Source organism: Salmo salar, chromosome ssa03 (genome assembly GCF_905237065.1).
Source record: "Salmo salar chromosome ssa03, Ssal_v3.1, whole genome shotgun sequence".
Lineage (NCBI taxonomy): Eukaryota > Metazoa > Chordata > Actinopteri > Salmoniformes > Salmonidae > Salmo > Salmo salar.
The window spans coordinates 96,993,177-97,014,245 of NC_059444.1; the positions used below are offsets into that span (position 1 = coordinate 96,993,177).

The window sequence follows — 21,069 nt, forward strand, 5'->3', positions numbered from 1 at the left end:
ACTCTGTCTGTCTGTAGACTACATGATGCTTTCCTCCCAGTTCACTGTCTGTCTGTAGACTACACGATGCTTCCCTCCCAGTTCTCTGTCTGTAGACTACACGATGCTTCCCTCTCAGTTCACTCTGTCTGTAGACTACACGATGCTTCCCTCCCAGTTCACTCTGTCTGTCTGTAGATTACATGATGCTTCCCTCCCAGTTCACTCTGTCTGTCTGTAGACTACATGATGCTTCCCTCCCAGTTCACTCTGTCTGTCTGTAGATTACATGATGCTTCCCTCTCAGTTCACTCTGTCTGTAGACTACATGATGCTTCCCTCTCAGTTCACTCTGTCTGTAGACTACATGATGCTTCCCTCTCAGTTCACTCTGTCTGTCTGTAGACTACATGATGCTTCCCTCCCAGTTCACTCTGTCTGTCTGTAGACTACATGATGCTTCCCTCCCAGTTCACTGTCTGTCTGTAGACTACATGATGCTTCCCAACCAGTTCACTGTCTGTCTGTAGACTACATGATGCTTCCCTCCCAGTTCACTGTCTGTCTGTAGACTACATGATGCTTCCCTCTCAGTTCACTCTGTCTGTCTGTAGACTACATGATGTTTCCCTCCCAGTTCACTGTCTGTCTGTAGACTACATGATGCTTCCCTCCCAGTTCACTGTCTGTCTGTAGACTACATGATGCTTCCCTCCCAGTTCACTGTCTGTCTGTAGACTACATGATGCTTCCCTCTCAGTTCACTCTGTCTGTCTGTAGACTACATGATGTTTCCCTCCCAGTTCACTGTCTGTCTGTAGACTACATGATGCTTCCCTCCCAGTTCACTCTGTCTGTAGCCTACATGATGCAACAAGATCTCATAGTTTCCCTTTGAAATGTGACATTTTATGGATAAACTTACATTTTTGACTCATTAATTTTGCGTGGTTTCAGTGTTAAAACAGAAACAAGTCAAAGCTTAGGAATTTAGGTATTAATTCAGAGTGGTTCAGTTTAGGTATTAATTCAGAGTGGTTCAGTTTAGGTATTAATTCAGAGTGGTTCAGTTTAGGTATTAATTCAGCGTGGTTCAGTTTAGGTATTAATTCAGAGTGGTTCAGTTTAGGTATTAATTCAGAGTGGTTCAGTTTAGGTATTAATTCAGAGTGGTTCAGTTTAGGTATTAATTCAGAGTGGTTCAGTTTAGGTATTAATTCAGAGTGGTTTAGTTTAGGTATTAATTCCTAGTGGTTCAGTTTAGGTATTAATTCAGAGTGGTTCAGTTTAGGTATTAATTCAGAGTAGTTCAGTTTTGGTATTAATTCAGAGTGGTTCAGTTTAGGTATTAATTCAGAGTGGTTTAGTTTAGGTATTAATTCAGAGTGGTTCAGTTTAGGTATTAATTCAGAGTGGTTTAGTTTAGGTATTAATTCAGAGTGGTTCAGTTTAGGTATTAATTCAGAGTGGTTCAGTTTAGGTATTAATTCACAGTGGTTATTAAGGTTAGGGTTGTGGTTTGGGGGAAGGCTTACAACAAATAGTAAAAAAACGACCAACTATTACCATCAAGTATTCTCATAGCTGGTTAGAGCACTGTTACCATCAAGTATTCTCATAGCTGGTTAGGGCAATGTTACCATCAAGTATTCTCATAGCTGGTTAGAACAATGTTACCATCAAGTATTCTCATAGCTGGTTAGAACAATGTTACCATCAAGTATTCTCATAGCTGGTTAGAACAATGTTACCATCAAGTATTCTCATAGCTGGTTAGAACAATGTTACCATCAAGTATTCTCATAGCTGGTTAGAACAATGTTACCATCAAGTATTCTCATAGCTGGTTAGGGCACTGTGAACTAATGCAGTGGTCTTTGCAGCGCACTCCTGTTCCAAGCGTCACAAGTTTGTGCTCAGTGCTGGAAGGCATATGTCTACATTCTCAAGACCATTTTATATGTATGAAATCAAAGTCTATTTTTAGTGAACAGACATGATGAGTGTAACACTGGTAATCAGATGAGAGGGACTGATACAGACTGATACATGATGAGTGTGACTGGTTGGCTAATTGGCCGGTTGGCTGACTGGCTTATTGACTGACTGTATTGCTGCCTGACTGACTTACTGGTTAGCTGGATGGTTTGGCTGGTAAATTAGTTATTGACTGTCTGACTTGCTGGTTGGTTGGTTGACTGGCTGGTTGACTTACTGACCTGACTGGCTGGTTGACTGGCTGGCTGGCTGGTTGACTTACTGACTTGACTGGATGGCTGGTTGACTTACTGACTTGACTGGATGGTTGACTGGCTGGCTGGCTGGTTGACTTACTGACTTGACTGGATGGCTGGTTGACTGGCTGGCTGGCCTACTGACTGACTGGCTGACTGAATGGATGACATGCTGATTTTTTGTATTAATTGTTCAATCTGGTCTGGTACTAACTCTCTCGCCCTCTCTCCCTCCTCTCCCCCTGCAGGGTAACCAGGAAGCCCCTCCCCCTCCAGACTCCATGACTCAGCCGTACCCCTCCGCCCAATTTGCCCCCCCTCAGAACGGCCTGCCCGCTGAGTTCACCGCCTCTCACCCTCACCCTCACCCTGCGCCCCCCGACTACACAGGACAGCCCCCTGTCAGCGAACACCCCCTCAACATGTACCCCACTTCACAGAACCACAGTGAACAGAGTGGACAGGACACCTGCATACAGACCGTCTCAGCCACAGCCACAGTAAGACATCTCTACTTTATTACAACATCTTGAATATATACTGTTACTGGTATACTGTATATTACTGTTATATATTACTGTTATATATTACTGTTATATATTACACTTTTATACAACAGGTGGGTCTAATCCTGAATGCTGATTGGTTACCACCGGCTAAATCTATAACGTTAAAATGCTCATTTACTCTGTTCCATCTGACAGTGCAATCCACTATCTCATCAGCCCAGCCAGGCAGTTTATAAACTTGATCTCCACTATAAAAAGCATCTAGACAATATCTCACATTTCTTTAAGACTAACATTTCGTTTTTAACAGCGGAGATTTATATCGACCTTGCTGTCTGTCTCTCTGACATTTACAACATTGTTGCAATATTCAAATTGGATCTCCAGCTGTCCCATAGTAATGAATGTGTCGGGAGTCAGGACGAGACCTGCAGGCAGGCAGCGTTTCTCAGCAAGTCGAAATCATGAATCAGCTGGCATCATTTTTATGGATATACCGCATACAAAGAAATGTAAATTGAAAAAGGGTAAAACGAAATGAAGTACAGCTAGTTTGCAGTCTTTCCAGCTTCAGTTTGAAGTGATTGTGTTAGCTGTCTTGTTGGCTAGCTCCTCTGAACAACAGTGTCCTGACGAATGAGCACATTTTCTTTCCTCATTGTTATGGATGTATCTATACGAATATCACTAGAAAACAGCCTAAACAAATGCAAATGCAGCTGCTTTGCTGTAGGACATTCAGAGACTTGTCCCGAAGCCACTCCTGCGCTGTCTTGGCTGTGTGCTTAGGGTCATTGTCCTGTTTGAAGGTGAACCTTCAACCCAGTCTGAGGTCCTGAGCACTCCTATGCAGGTTTTCATCAAGGATCTCTCGATAATTTGCTTTGTTCATCTTTCCCTCAACCCTGACTAGTCTCCCAGTCCCTGTCGCTGAAAAACATCCCCACAATATGATGCTGCCACCACCATGCTTCACAGTAGGGATGGTGCCAGGTTTCCTCCAGACATGACACTTGGCATTCAGACCAAAGAGTTCAATACTGGTATCATCAGACCAGAGGTCTGAGAGTCTTTAGGTGCCTTTTGGCAAACACCAAGCGGGCTGTGATGTGCCTTTTACTGAGGAGTGGCTTCTATCTGGCCACTCTACCATAAAGGCCTGATTGGTGGAGTGCTGCAGAGATGGTTGTCCTTCTGGGAGGTTATCCCATCTCCACAGAGGAACTCTGGTCCCCTGTCAGAGTGACCATTGGGTTCTTGGTCACCTCCCTGAACAAGGCCCTTCTCCCCCGATTGCTCAGTTTGTCTGGGAGGCCAGCTCTTGGAAGAGTCTTGGTAGTTCCACACTTCTTCACTTTAAGAATGATGGAGGCAACTGTGTTCTTGGGGACCTTCAATGTTGCAGACATTTTCTGGTACCCTTCCCCAGATCTGTGCCCCAACGCAATCCTGTCTCTGCGCTCTACAGACAATTCCTTCGACCTCATGGCTTTGTTTTTGCTCTGACATGCACTGTCAGACCTTATATAGAAGGTGTGCGCCTTTCCAAATCATGTCCAATCAATTGAATTTACCACAGCTGGACTCCAATCAAGTTGTAGAAACATCTCAAGAATGATCAATGTAGTAGTACATTGTAGTACATCGTCCGGGTTTGGCCGGTGTAGGCCGTCATTGTAACTGTTTTCGCTTTGTCATTATGGGGTATTGTGTGTAGATTCAAGTCATTTTTATTCATTTAATCCATATTAGAATAAGGCTGTAACGTCCAAAAATGTGGAAAAAGTCAAGGGGTCTGAATACTTTCCGAATGCACTGTATTAATGTTATATATTGCCGTTGTATATTACTGTTATATAATACTTGTATATACACCAGACCGTCTTGGCCATAGTAAGGTGTGTGTGTGTGTGTGTGTGTGTGTGTGTGTGTGTGTGTGTGTGTGTGTGTGTGTGTGTGTGTGTGTGTGTGTGTGTGTGTGTGTGTGTGTGTGTGTGTGTGTGTGTGTGTGTGTGTGTGTGTGAGACATGTCTGTGTGTATGTGTACACTACAGAGTGTACACTACAGCATTCAGAAAGCTGCAGAATTAGACCTAGTGTACACTATACCCTTCACAAGGCTGCAGAATTAGACCTAGTGTACACTATACCCTTCACAAGGCTGCAGAATTGGACCTAGTGTACACTATACCCTTCACAAGGCTGCAGAATTAGACCTAGTGTACACTATACCCTTCACAAGGCTGCAGAATTGGACCTAGTGTACACTATACCCTTCACAAGGCTGCAGAATTAGACCTAGTGTACACTATACCCTTCACAAGGCTGCAGAATTAGACCTAGTGTACACTATACCCTTCACAAGGCTGCAGAATTTGACCTAGTGTACACTATACCCTTTACAAGGCTGCAGAATTGGACCTAGTGTACACTATACCCTTCACAAGGCTTCAGAATTGGACCTAGTGTACACTATCCCCTTCACAAGGCTGCAGAATTAGACCTAGTGTACACTATACCCTTTACAAGGCTGCAGAATTGGACCTAGTGTACACTATACCCTTCACAAGGCTTCAGAATTGGACTTAGTGTACACTATACCCTTCACAAGGCTTCAGAATTGGACCTAGTGTACACTATACCCTTCACAAGGCTGCAGAATTAGACCTAGTGTACACTATACCCTTTACAAGGCTGCAGAATTGGACCTAGTGTACACTATACCCTTCACAAGGCTTCAGAATTGGACTTAGTGTACACTATACCCTTCACAAGGCTTCAGAATTGGACCTAGTGTACACTATACCCTTCACAAGGCTTCAAAATTGGACCTAGTGTACACTATACCCTTCACAAGGCTGCAGAATTGGACCTAGTGTACACTATACCCTTCACAAGGCTTCAGAATTGGACCTAGTGTACACTATACCCTTCACAAGGCTTCAGAATTGGACCTAGTGTAGACTATACCCTTCACAAGGCTGCAGAATTGGACCTAGTGTACACTATACCCTTCACAAGGCTGCAGATTTGGACCTAGTGTACACTATACCCTTCACAAGGCTTCAGAATTGGACCTAGTGTACACTATACCCTTCACAAGGCTTCAGAATTGGACCTAGTGTACACTATACCCTTCACAAGGCTTCAGAATTGGACCTAGTGTACACTATACCCTTCACAAGGCTGCAGAATTGGACCTAGTGTACACTATACCCTTCACAAGGCCTCAGAATTGGACCTAGTGTACACTATACCCTTCACAAGGCTTCAGAATTGGACCTAGTGTACACTATACCCTTCACAAGGCTGCAGAATTGGACCTAGTGTACACTATACCCTTCACAAGGCTTCAGAATTGGACCTAGTGTACACTATACCCTTCACAAGGCTTCAGAATTGGACCTAGTGTACACTATACCCTTCACAAGGCTGCAGAATTGGACCTAGTGTACACTATACCCTCCACAAGGCTGCAGAATTAGACCTAGTGTACACTATACCCTTCACAAGGCTGCAGAATTGGACCTAGTGTACACTATACCCTTCACAAGGCTTCAGAATTGGACCTAGTGTACACTATATCCTTCACAAGGCTTCAGAATTGGACCTAGTGTACACTATACCCTTCACAAGGCTTCAGAATTGGACCTAGTGTACACTATACCCTTCACAAGGCTTCAGAATTGGACCTAGTGTACACTATACCCTTCACAAGGCTGCAGAATTGGACCTAGTGTACACTATACCCTTCACAAGGCTGCAGAATTAGACCTAGTGTACACTATACCCTTCACAAGGCTGCAGAATTGGACCTAGTGTACACTATACCCTTCACAAGGCTGCAGAATTAGACCTAGTGTACACTATACCCTTCACAAGGCTGCAGAATTAGACCTAGTGTACACTATACCCTTCACAAGGCTGCAGAATTTGACCTAGTGTACACTATACCCTTCACAAGGCTGCAGAATTAGACCTAGTGTACACTATACCCTTCACAAGGCTGCAGAATTGGACCTAGTGTACACTATACCCTTCACAAGGCTGCAGAATTAGACCTAGTGTACACTATACCTTTCACAAGGCTGCAGAATTAGACCTAGTGTACACTATACCCTTTACAAGGCTTCAGAATTGGACCTAGTGTACACTATACCCTTCACAAGGCTGCAGAATTGGACCTAGTGTACACTATACCCTTCACAAGGCTTCAGAATTGGACCTAGTGTACACTATACCCTTCACAAGGCTGCAGAATTGGACCTAGTGTACACTATTCCCTTCACAAGGCTGCAGATTAGGACCTAGTGTACACTATACCCTTCACAAGGCTTCAGAATTGGACCTAGTGTACACTATACCCTTCACAAGGCTTCAGAATTGGACCAAGTGTACACTATACCCTTCACAAGGCTTCAGAATTGGACCTAGTGTACACTATACCCTTCACAAGGCTGCAGAATTGGACCTAGTGTACACTATACCCTTCACAAGGCTGCAGAATTAGACCTAGTGTACACTATACCCTTCACAAGGCTGCAGAATTAGACCTAGTGTACACTATACCCTTCACAAGGCTTCAGAATTGGACCTAGTGTACACTATACCCTTCACAAGGCTTCAGAATTGGACCTAGTGTACACTATACCCTTCACAAGGCTTCAGAATTGGACCTAGTGTACACTATACCCTTCACAAGGCTTCAGAATTGGACCTAGTGTACACTATACCCTTCACAAGGCTGCAGAATTGGACCTAGTGTACACTATACCCTTCACAAGGCTGCAGAATTAGACCTAGTGTACACTATACCCTTCACAAGGCTGCAGAATTGGACCTAGTGTACACTATACCCTTCACAAGGCTTCAGAATTGGACCTAGTGTACACTATACCCTTCACAAGGCTTCAGAATTGGACCTAGTGTACACTATACCCTTCACAAGGCTTCAGAATTGGACCTAGTGTACACTATACCCTTCACAATGCTGCAGAATTAGACCTAGTGTACACTATACCCTTCACAAGGCTTCAGAATTGGACCTAGTGTACACTATACCCTTCACAAGGCTGCAGAATTGGACCTAGTGTACACTATACCCTTCACAAGGCTTCAGAATTGGACCTAGTGTACACTATACCCTTCACAAGGCTTCAGAATTGGACCTAGTGTACACTATACCCTTCACAAGGCTGCAGAATTGGACCTAGTGTACACTATACCCTTCACAAGGCTGCAGAATTAGACCTAGTGTACACTATACCCTTCACAAGGCTGCAGAATTGGACCTAGTGTACACTATACCCTTCACAAAGCTTCAGAATTGGACCTAGTGTACACTATACCCTTCACAAGGCTTCAGAATTGGACCTAGTGTACACTATACCCTTCACAAGGCTTCAGAATTGGACCTAGTGTACACTATACCCTTCACAAGGTGCAGAATTAGACCTAGTGTACACTATACCCTTCACAAGGCTTCAGAATTGGACCTAGTGTACACTATACCCTTCACAAGGCTTCAGAATTGGACCTAGTGTACACTATACCCTTCACAAGGCTTCAGAATTGGACCTAGTGTACACTATACCCTTCACAAGGCTGCAGAATTAGACCTAGTGTACACTATACCCTTCACAAGGCTTCAGAATTGGACCTAGTGTACACTATACCCTTCACAAGGCTGCAGAATTGGACCTAGTGTACACTATACTCTTCACAAGGCTTCAGAATTGGACCTAGTGTACACTATACCCTTCACAAGGCTTCAGAATTGGACCTAGTGTACACTATACCCTTCACAAGGCTGCAGAATTGGACCTAGTGTACACTATACCCTTCACAAGGCTGCAGAATTAGACCTAGTGTACACTATACCCTTCACAAGGCTGCAGAATTGGACCTAGTGTACACTATACCCTTCACAAGGCTTCAGAATTGGACCTAGTGTACACTATACCCTTCACAAGGCTTCAGAATTGGACCTAGTGTACACTATACCCTTCACAAGGCTGCAGAATTGGACTTAGTGTACACTATACCCTTCACAAGGCTGCAGAATTAGACCTAGTGTACACTATACCCTTCACAAGGCTGCAGAATTGGACCTAGTGTACACTATACCCTTCACAAGGCTGCAGAATTGGACCTAGTGTACACTATACCCTTCACAAGGCTTCAGAATTGGACCTAGTGTACACTATACCCTTCACAATGCTGCAGAATTAGACCTAGTGTACACTATACCCTTCACAAGGCTTCAGAATTGGACCTAGTGTACACTATACCCTTCACAAGGCTGCAGAATTGGACCTAGTGTACACTATACCCTTCACAAGGCTTCAGAATTGGACCTAGTGTACACTATACCCTTCACAAGGCTTCAGAATTGGACCTAGTGTACACTATACCCTTCACAAGGCTGCAGAATTGGACCTAGTGTACACTATACCCTTCACAAGGCTGCAGAATTAGACCTAGTGTACACTATACCCTTCACAAGGCTGCAGAATTGGACCTAGTGTACACTATACCCTTCACAAGGCTGCAGAATTGGACCTAGTGTACACTATACCCTTCACAAGGCTTCAGAATTGGACCTAGTGTACACTATACCCTTCACAAGGCTTCAGAATTGGACCTAGTGTACACTATACCCTTCACAAGGTGCAGAATTAGACCTAGTGTACACTATACCCTTCACAAGGCTTCAGAATTGGACCTAGTGTACACTATACCCTTCACAAGGCTTCAGAATTGGACCTAGTGTACACTACACCCTTCACAAGGCTTCAGAATTGGACCTAGTGTACACTATACCCTTCACAAGGCTGCAGAATTAGACCTAGTGTACACTACACCCTTCACAAGGCTTCAGAATTGGACCTAGTGTACACTATACCCTTCACAAGGCTGCAGAATTGGACCTAGTGTACACTATACCCTTCACAAGGCTTCAGAATTGGACCTAGTGTACACTATACCCTTCACAAGGCTTCAGAATTGGACCTAGTGTACACTATACCCTTCACAAGGCTGCAGAATTGGACCTAGTGTACACTATACCCTTCACAAGGCTGCAGAATTAGACCTAGTGTACACTATACCCTTCACAAGGCTGCAGAATTAGACCTAGTGTACACTATACCCTTCACAAGGCTTCAGAATATGACCTAGTGTACACTATACCCTTCACAAGGCTGCAGAATTGGACCTAGTGTACACTATACCCTTCACAAGGCTGCAGAATTGGACCTAGTGTACACTATACCCTTCACAAGGCTGCAGAATTGGACCTAGTGTACACTATACCCTTCACAAGGCTGCAGATTGGACCTAGTGTACACTATACCCTTCACAAGGCTGCAGAATTGGACCTAGTGTACACTATACCCTTCACAAGGCTTCAGAATTGGACCTAGTGTACACTATACCCTTCACAAGGCTGCAGAATTAGACCTAGTGTACACTATACCCTTCACAAGGCTTCAGAATTGGACCTAGTGTACACTATACCCTTCACAAGGCTGCAGAATTGGACCTAGTGTACACTATACCCTTCACAAGGCTTCAGAATTGGACCTAGTGTACACTATACCCTTCACAAGGCTGCAGAATTGGACCTAGTGTACACTATACCCTTCACAAGGCTGCAGAATTGGACCTAGTGTACACTATACCCTTCACAAGGCTGCAGAATTGGACCTAGTGTACACTATACCCTTCACAAGGCTGCAGAATTGGACCTAGTGTACACTATACCCTTCACAAGGCTGCAGAATTGGACCTAGTGTACACTATACCCTTCACAAGGCTGCAGAATTGGACCTAGTGTACACTATACCCTTCACAAGGCTTCAGAATTGGACCTAGTGTACACTATACCCTTCACAAGGCTGCAGAATTGGACCTAGTGTACACTATTCCCTTCACAAGGCTTCAGAATTGGACCTAGTGTACACTATACCCTTCACAAGGCTGCAGAATTGGACCTAGTGTACACTATTCCCTTCACAAGGCTTCAGAATTGGACCTAGTGTACACTATTCCCTTCACAAGGCTTCAGAATTGGACCTAGTGTACACTATACCCTTCACAAGGCTTCAGAATTGGACCTAGTGTACACTATACCCTTCACAAGGCTGCAGAATTGGACCTAGTGTACACTATTCCCTTCACAAGGCTTCAGAATTGGACCTAGTGTACACTATTCCCTTCACAAGGCTTCAGAATTGGACCTAGTGTACACTATACCCTTCACAAGGCTGCAGAATTGGACCTAGTGTACACTATTCCCTTCACAAGGCTTCAGAATTGGACCTAGTGTACACTATACCCTTCACAAGGCTGCAGAATTGGACCTAGTGTACACTATTCCCTTCACAAGGCTTCAGAATTGGACCTAGTGTACACTATTCCCTTCACAAGGCTTCAGAATTGGACCTAGTGTACACTATACCCTTCACAAGGCTTCAGAATTAGACCTAGTGTACACTATACCCTTCACAAGGCTGCAGAATTGGACCTAGTGTACACTATACCCTTCACAAGGCTGCAGAATTGGACCTAGTGTACACTATACCCTTCACAAGGCTTCAGAATTGGACCTAGTGTACACTATACCCTTCACAAGGCTGCAGAATTGGACCTAGTGTACACTATACCCTTCACAAGGCTGCAGAATTAGACCTAGTGTACACTATACCCTTCACAAGGCTGCAGAATTGGACCTAGTGTACACTATACCCTTCACAAGGCTTCAGAATTGGACCTAGTGTACACTATACCCTTCACAAGGCTTCAGAATTGGACCTAGTGTACACTATACCCTTCACAAGGCTTCATAATTGGACCTAGTGTACACTATACCCTTCACAAGGCTGCAGAATTGGACCTAGTGTACACTATACCCTTCACAAGGCTTCAGAATTGGACCTAGTGTACACTATACCCTTCACAAGGCTTCAGAATTGGACCTAGTGTACACTATACCCTTCACAAGGCTTCAGAATTGGACCTAGTGTACACTATACCCTTCACAAGGCTGCAGAATTGGACCTAGTGTACACTATACCCTTCACAAGGCTTCAGAATTGGACCTAGTGTACACTATACCCTTCACAAGGCTTCAGAATTGGACCTAGTGTACACTATACCCTTCACAAGGCTTCAGAATTGGACCTAGTGTACACTATACCCTTCACAATGCTGCAGAATTAGACCTAGTGTACACTATACCCTTCACAAGGCTTCAGAATTGGACCTAGTGTACACTATACCCTTCACAAGGCTGCAGAATTGGACCTAGTGTACACTATACCCTTCACAAGGCTTCAGAATTGGACCTAGTGTACACTATACCCTTCACAAGGCTTCAGAATTGGACCTAGTGTACACTATACCCTTCACAAGGCTGCAGAATTGGACCTAGTGTACACTATACCCTTCACAAGGCTGCAGAATTAGACCTAGTGTACACTATACCCTTCACAAGGCTGCAGAATTGGACCTAGTGTACACTATACCCTTCACAAAGCTTCAGAATTGGACCTAGTGTACACTATACCCTTCACAAGGCTTCAGAATTGGACCTAGTGTACACTATACCCTTCACAAGGCTTCAGAATTGGACCTAGTGTACACTATACCCTTCACAAGGTGCAGAATTAGACCTAGTGTACACTATACCCTTCACAAGGCTTCAGAATTGGACCTAGTGTACACTATACCCTTCACAAGGCTTCAGAATTGGACCTAGTGTACACTATACCCTTCACAAGGCTTCAGAATTGGACCTAGTGTACACTATACCCTTCACAAGGCTGCAGAATTAGACCTAGTGTACACTATACCCTTCACAAGGCTTCAGAATTGGACCTAGTGTACACTATACCCTTCACAAGGCTGCAGAATTGGACCTAGTGTACACTATACTCTTCACAAGGCTTCAGAATTGGACCTAGTGTACACTATACCCTTCACAAGGCTTCAGAATTGGACCTAGTGTACACTATACCCTTCACAAGGCTGCAGAATTGGACCTAGTGTACACTATACCCTTCACAAGGCTGCAGAATTAGACCTAGTGTACACTATACCCTTCACAAGGCTGCAGAATTGGACCTAGTGTACACTATACCCTTCACAAGGCTTCAGAATTGGACCTAGTGTACACTATACCCTTCACAAGGCTTCAGAATTGGACCTAGTGTACACTATACCCTTCACAAGGCTGCAGAATTGGACTTAGTGTACACTATACCCTTCACAAGGCTGCAGAATTAGACCTAGTGTACACTATACCCTTCACAAGGCTGCAGAATTGGACCTAGTGTACACTATACCCTTCACAAGGCTGCAGAATTGGACCTAGTGTACACTATACCCTTCACAAGGCTTCAGAATTGGACCTAGTGTACACTATACCCTTCACAATGCTGCAGAATTAGACCTAGTGTACACTATACCCTTCACAAGGCTTCAGAATTGGACCTAGTGTACACTATACCCTTCACAAGGCTGCAGAATTGGACCTAGTGTACACTATACCCTTCACAAGGCTTCAGAATTGGACCTAGTGTACACTATACCCTTCACAAGGCTTCAGAATTGGACCTAGTGTACACTATACCCTTCACAAGGCTGCAGAATTGGACCTAGTGTACACTATACCCTTCACAAGGCTGCAGAATTAGACCTAGTGTACACTATACCCTTCACAAGGCTGCAGAATTGGACCTAGTGTACACTATACCCTTCACAAGGCTGCAGAATTGGACCTAGTGTACACTATACCCTTCACAAGGCTTCAGAATTGGACCTAGTGTACACTATACCCTTCACAAGGCTTCAGAATTGGACCTAGTGTACACTATACCCTTCACAAGGTGCAGAATTAGACCTAGTGTACACTATACCCTTCACAAGGCTTCAGAATTGGACCTAGTGTACACTATACCCTTCACAAGGCTTCAGAATTGGACCTAGTGTACACTACACCCTTCACAAGGCTTCAGAATTGGACCTAGTGTACACTATACCCTTCACAAGGCTGCAGAATTAGACCTAGTGTACACTACACCCTTCACAAGGCTTCAGAATTGGACCTAGTGTACACTATACCCTTCACAAGGCTGCAGAATTGGACCTAGTGTACACTATACCCTTCACAAGGCTTCAGAATTGGACCTAGTGTACACTATACCCTTCACAAGGCTTCAGAATTGGACCTAGTGTACACTATACCCTTCACAAGGCTGCAGAATTGGACCTAGTGTACACTATACCCTTCACAAGGCTGCAGAATTAGACCTAGTGTACACTATACCCTTCACAAGGCTGCAGAATTAGACCTAGTGTACACTATACCCTTCACAAGGCTTCAGAATATGACCTAGTGTACACTATACCCTTCACAAGGCTGCAGAATTGGACCTAGTGTACACTATACCCTTCACAAGGCTGCAGAATTGGACCTAGTGTACACTATACCCTTCACAAGGCTGCAGAATTGGACCTAGTGTACACTATACCCTTCACAAGGCTGCAGAATTGGACCTAGTGTACACTATACCCTTCACAAGGCTGCAGAATTGGACCTAGTGTACACTATACCCTTCACAAGGCTTCAGAATTGGACCTAGTGTACACTATACCCTTCACAAGGCTGCAGAATTAGACCTAGTGTACACTATACCCTTCACAAGGCTTCAGAATTGGACCTAGTGTACACTATACCCTTCACAAGGCTGCAGAATTGGACCTAGTGTACACTATACCCTTCACAAGGCTTCAGAATTGGACCTAGTGTACACTATACCCTTCACAAGGCTGCAGAATTGGACCTAGTGTACACTATACCCTTCACAAGGCTGCAGAATTGGACCTAGTGTACACTATACCCTTCACAAGGCTGCAGAATTGGACCTAGTGTACACTATACCCTTCACAAGGCTGCAGAATTGGACCTAGTGTACACTATACCCTTCACAAGGCTGCAGAATTGGACCTAGTGTACACTATACCCTTCACAAGGCTGCAGAATTGGACCTAGTGTACACTATACCCTTCACAAGGCTGCAGAATTGGACCTAGTGTACACTATACCCTTCACAAGGCTTCAGAATTGGACCTAGTGTACACTATACCCTTCACAAGGCTGCAGAATTGGACCTAGTGTACACTATTCCCTTCACAAGGCTTCAGAATTGGACCTAGTGTACACTATACCCTTCACAAGGCTGCAGAATTGGACCTAGTGTACACTATTCCCTTCACAAGGCTTCAGAATTGGACCTAGTGTACACTATTCCCTTCACAAGGCTTCAGAATTGGACCTAGTGTACACTATACCCTTCACAAGGCTTCAGAATTGGACCTAGTGTACACTATACCCTTCACAAGGCTGCAGAATTGGACCTAGTGTACACTATTCCCTTCACAAGGCTTCAGAATTGGACCTAGTGTACACTATTCCCTTCACAAGGCTTCAGAATTGGACCTAGTGTACACTATACCCTTCACAAGGCTGCAGAATTGGACCTAGTGTACACTATTCCCTTCACAAGGCTTCAGAATTGGACCTAGTGTACACTATACCCTTCACAAGGCTGCAGAATTGGACCTAGTGTACACTATTCCCTTCACAAGGCTTCAGAATTGGACCTAGTGTACACTATTCCCTTCACAAGGCTTCAGAATTGGACCTAGTGTACACTATACCCTTCACAAGGCTTCAGAATTAGACCTAGTGTACACTATACCCTTCACAAGGCTGCAGAATTGGACCTAGTGTACACTATACCCTTCACAAGGCTGCAGAATTGGACCTAGTGTACACTATACCCTTCACAAGGCTTCAGAATTGGACCTAGTGTACACTATACCCTTCACAAGGCTGCAGAATTGGACCTAGTGTACACTATACCCTTCACAAGGCTGCAGAATTAGACCTAGTGTACACTATACCCTTCACAAGGCTGCAGAATTGGACCTAGTGTACACTATACCCTTCACAAGGCTTCAGAATTGGACCTAGTGTACACTATACCCTTCACAAGGCTTCAGAATTGGACCTAGTGTACACTATACCCTTCACAAGGCTTCATAATTGGACCTAGTGTACACTATACCCTTCACAAGGCTGCAGAATTGGACCTAGTGTACACTATACCCTTCACAAGGCTTCAGAATTGGACCTAGTGTACACTATACCCTTCACAAGGCTTCAGAATTGGACCTAGTGTACACTATACCCTTCACAAGGCTTCAGAATTGGACCTAGTGTACACTATACCCTTCACAAGGCTTCAGAATTGGACCTAGTGTACACTATACCCTTCACAAGGCTTCAGAATTGGACCTAGTGTACACTATACCCTTCACAAGGCTTCAGAATTGGACCTAGTGTACACTATACCCTTCACAAGGCTTCAGAATTGGACCTAGTGTACACTATTCTCCTCAAAGCATCAGGTCCTCCAAGGCCTTTACGCGGCAGGTCTCAGGCTGTGTTCTGATTTGTTGTTTTATTAATAGAATTCATCTGATTTTTAAAGCTGTTTATACGACTGCTTCTGTCTAGACACAAACATCCTGTGGTAGTAATTTGTTTGCTTGATTTATCGTCCCTCTCTTTATCATAAATATGTATATTGCCATTCACCCAGAGTGCAATACAATCCAGTATTAGTTTGCATGGTAATGAGAAATATTTTCTCCCCCAAGCACTGTGAAAAATGCTTAGTTTTTATTTTCTTGCTTGTCTTTTTAAAGTTGTTTAATGCATGTGATATTAGCCTTTAGCTTGGAAGGAGAGAACTAGGAGAAGAGAAGTGATGAAGGAGAGAGTGGAGACAGAGAGAGATTAGGGGAGAGAGACAGAAAGAGGGGAGAGGAAGAGAGAAGGAGAGAGCGCAGAGAGAAAGAGACAGAGAGAGGGGAGAAGGAGAGAGACGGAGTCAGAGGAGGGGAGAGAGACGGGGAGAGGAAGAGAGAAGGAGAGAGCGCAGAGGGAGAGAGCCAGGGAGAGAGGGGAGAGGAAGAGAGGGGAGAAGAAGAGAGCGCAGAGGGAGAGTGATGGAGAGAGGGGAGAGGAAGAGAGGGGAGAAGGAGAGAGGGAGTAGCATCACACCTCTCATAACTCCAGTAGAGGAAAGACACAGAGCAGGAAAATGAGTTGTACATCTGGAAAACCTCTCCCTCCCTTTTTCTCCCTCATACACTCATTACCCCACCCCCGCGTCTGTCTGTCTTTTTATTTTTCTCTTTCCTCTCTCTCTCCTCTTTCTCTCTGTCTTACACTCTCGCTCTCACTTAATGTCTATCTCTATCCCACTCACCCCCCTCTCTCTTTCTCTCGCTCGCTCTATAGTCTGAGTCTATATGTTGAGGCACGAGGCCAGAGAGAGCGAGAGAGAAGAGAGAGAGAGATTACCTCATCTGGCTGGCCTGTTTATAGAGTGACGTCATCCCCCACTCCACTGTCTGCTCTCTGTTAAAGTAGAGAGAGAGAGAGAGAGAGAGAGAGAGAGAGAGAGAGAGAGAGAGAGAGAGAGAGAGAGAGAGAGAGAGAGCAAGAGAAAGAGAGACTGAGACAGAGAGAGAGAGACAGAGAGAAAGAGAGCAAGAGAGAGAGAGACTGAGAGAGAAAGAGAGAGAGAGCGAGAGAGAGAGAGAGAGAGAGAAATTGAGAGAGAGCAAGAGAAAGAGAGACTGAGACAGAGAGAGACAAATTGAGAGAGAGCAAGAGAAAGAGAGACTGAGACAGAGAGAGACAGAGAGAGACGAGAGAGAGAGAGAGAGAGAGAGAGAGAGAGAGAGAGGGAGAGAGAGAGAGAGAGAGAAAGTGAGAGAGAGCAAGAGAAAGAGAGACTGAGAGAGAGAGAGAGAGGGAGAGGGAGAGAGAGACTGAGAGAAAGAGAGACTGAGAGAGAGAGAGAGTGAGAGAGAGAAAGAGAGAGAGAGACTGAGACAGAGAGAGAGAGACTGAGAGAGAAAGAGAGAGAGAGAGAGAGAGAGAGAGAGAGTGTGCCATCACAGCAGCAAGATGTGTGACCTTTTGCCACAAGAAAAGGTCAACCAGTGAAGAATAAACACCATTGTAAATACAACCCATATTTATGTTTATTTATTTTCCCTTGTGTACTTTAACCATTTGCACATTGTTACAACACTTGATATAGACATAATGACATTTGTAATGTCTTTATTCTTTTGGAACTTCTGTGAGTGTAATGTTTACTGTTCATTTGTATTGTTTATTTCACGTTTGTATATTATCTAGTTCACTTGCTTTGGCAATGTTAACATATGTTTCCCATGCCAATAAAGCCCCTTGAATTAAATTGAATTGAGAGAGAGAGAGAGAGAGAGAGAGACAAACACCTACCTGGAGGTGACAGAATCCCCTCCCCAATATGCCCCCCTAGACACAACTACAAAAAAAGTTTTTAAAAAAGTAAAAAATAAATAAAAATGGGTTACAACTTCTGAAGCTCAGTCCCATACCTCTTTCACTCCACGGGGAGTTGAGTGTAGCAGGGTGTTGCGTTCCCTCCATCAAGAGGCGTTACATAACACCAACAGAAACGGGTCACAACTCCTGCAGCTCTGTCGCACGCTGGGTATGTACATGGTCAATAGTAGGCTTCGAGGGGACTCCTATGGTAGGTACACCTACAGCTCATCTCTTGGCAGTAGTACTGTAGACTACTTTATCACTGACCTCAACCCAGTCTCTCAGAGCGTTCACAGTCAGCCCACTGACACCCCTATCGTACCACAGCAAAATCACAGTCGTTCGGGTTTGGCCAGTATAGGCCGTCATTGTAAATAAGAATTTGTTCTTAACTGACTTGTCTAGTTAAATAAAGGTTAAATAGATAAATAAAAATACCTGAACAGAGCAATACTCAATCATGAGGCATCAAAGCCAAAGGAACTGAATAATATTAAGAAATGCTATAGATGGAAGGAAAGTAGTGTAGAAACCAGAAAACAATTAGGCAACAACACATTCAATCCCTTTTATACAACTTCCTGGACGTGAAATACGTGTGGACGTGACATAAAGTGTGTTTTTGACATTTCAAATCTAATCTAAATCTAAACATGTCTGATGAAGAATGCAGAATCCTAAAACGTACAAATATCACACCCCAAGACATGCTAATCTCTACAATAACATGTGTTGGGGGGGTATGACATTTATGCCTCTGTAACTTTCTCACTCATCATTATTCACCATTCATTCAGGTCTATCCGTAATCATGGTAGCATCCACATTAATGTAGAAGTGTTTAGAAACATCATCTATTCTTATTTTTCTTTCTTTTTTACATATATATTTGTGCATCTGTAACTTTCTGACTCCAAACTGACACAATACATTATTTACCATTCATTTCTATTGGGCACCAAATAATCTAAACACAACCAAAACAAACAGCAAATGTATCCAACAAGTTTGTAGAGTCACAAGCTTGATGTGGTCATTATGTGCTAGAAATATGGGACCAAATACTAAACTTTAAACTACTTTAAGACACATATTTGCCCCAATACTTTAGGTCCCCTAAAATGGGAGGACTATGTACAAAAAGTGCTGTCATATCTAAATGGGTCACCTGATATGGATGAAAATAACCTCACATTAAAGCTGTCAGTCTGCACTTTAACCTCATAGTCTGTGTATCATTTCAAAGTGCTGAAGTACAGAGCCAGAACAACAAACAATGTGGCCCAATGCCTTTGGAGCTCACTATAAATGTTAAATAGACTGAAGTTGTTCCCCTGTTTCACTCCGCACCCTTGGGAAAATACATGCGTGTGTTCATTCCACATTTTGACTGTATATTTGTTATTTGTGTACATTGATTTGATGACATCATATGTTTTTCCTCCTACACCACACAAACTGAATCAAAGGCTTTTTGGAAACACGCAAAGCAGGTTTATCAATTATGGTGGGTAGAGGATAAAAGTGATCTGATATTCAATAATTGTTAGGAATCAAATTTCTCTCTCTCTCTCTCTCTCTCTCTCTCTCCGTCTCTCTCTCCCTCCGCCCCTCCCTCCTTCCCTCCCTCCCTAGAGTCTTAGTTCTCTCCAGTCATCAGTATCTGTTTCTCTCTCTCCTTTCATTCCTTCTCTCCAGCAATATGTCAAAAACACGTCTCTCTTCTCCCCCTCTGACTATTAGATGAAGCTTCTGATGCTGTCGAAAAAGACAAGATATATAGTTTTGGTTTGAAGTGTAGGCGTCCGATGCCTGTACAATGAATGTTCCACAGATGGCACACGCTGCTGCATGTGTGTGTGTGTGTGTGTGTGTGTGTGTGTGTGTGTGTGTGTGTGTGTGTGTGTGTGTGTGTGTGTGTGTGTGTGTGTGTGTGTGTGTGTGTGTGTGTGTGTGTGTGTGTGTGTGTGTTTATGTGTGTGTGTGTAACAGCAGCCTGTCAGCCTTATGCTTCCTCCCCTGTATACACACAGACTGTATTTTGTGATGGCCAGCAGCCCAGAGTTGTTTGAGGGAGGAATGGAAAGTATTCTCTTTCTGTAACTGGGTTAACCATGGAGCCAACTGTACTGTGTGTGTGTGTGTGTGTGTGTGTGGTGACGGAAAGTAAAATAAAAATAAATATATTTGTTCCTTCTGGTTTCAGCATCTGAGAGGACTGGGTCTGTCTCTATAGGATATATAGACAGTAGAGGACTGGGTCTGTCTCTATAGGATATATAGACAGTAGAGGACTGGGTCTGTCTCTATAGGATATACAGACAGTAGAGGACTGGGTCTGTCTCTATAGGATATATAGACAGTAGAGGACTGGGTCTGTCTCTATAGAATATATAGACAGTAGAGGACTGGGTCTGTCTCTATAGGATATATAGACAGTAGAGGACTGGGTCTGTCTCTATAGGATATATAGACAGTAGGGGACTGGGTCTGTCTCTATAGGATATATAGACAGTAGAGGACTGGGTCTGTCTCTATAGGATATATAGACATTAGAGGACTGGGTCTGTCTCTATAGGATATATAGACAGTAGAGGACTGGGTCTGTCTCTATAGGATATATAGACAGTAGAGGACTGGGTCTGTCTCTATAGGATATATAGACAGTTGAGGACTGGGTCTGTCTCTATAGGATATATAGACAGTAGAGGACTGGGTCTGTCTCTATAGGATATATAGACAGTAGAGGACTGGGTCTGTCTCTATAGGATATATAGACAGTTGAGGACTGGGTTTGTCTCTATAGGTTATATAGACAGTAGAGGACTGGGTCTGTCTCTATAGGATATATAGACAGTAGAGGACTGGGTCTGTCTCTATAGGATAT

General features: G+C 43.8%; 1 protein-coding gene across 7 annotated transcripts in view; it reads left to right on the plus strand.

Moving 5' to 3' along the window:
* The window catches only part of rbfox1 (RNA binding fox-1 homolog 1), a 396,445-nt gene that overhangs the window by 324,947 nt on the left and 50,429 nt on the right, over window positions 1-21,069 (plus strand). For all 7 annotated transcript variants that reach the window (XM_045715920.1, XM_045715918.1, XM_045715917.1 and 4 more), the window contains one exon: window positions 2,462-2,713. In XM_045715920.1, the coding sequence (XP_045571876.1) occupies window positions 2,462-2,713 (252 nt within the window). The remainder of the gene's footprint in view (window positions 1-2,461; window positions 2,714-21,069) is intronic.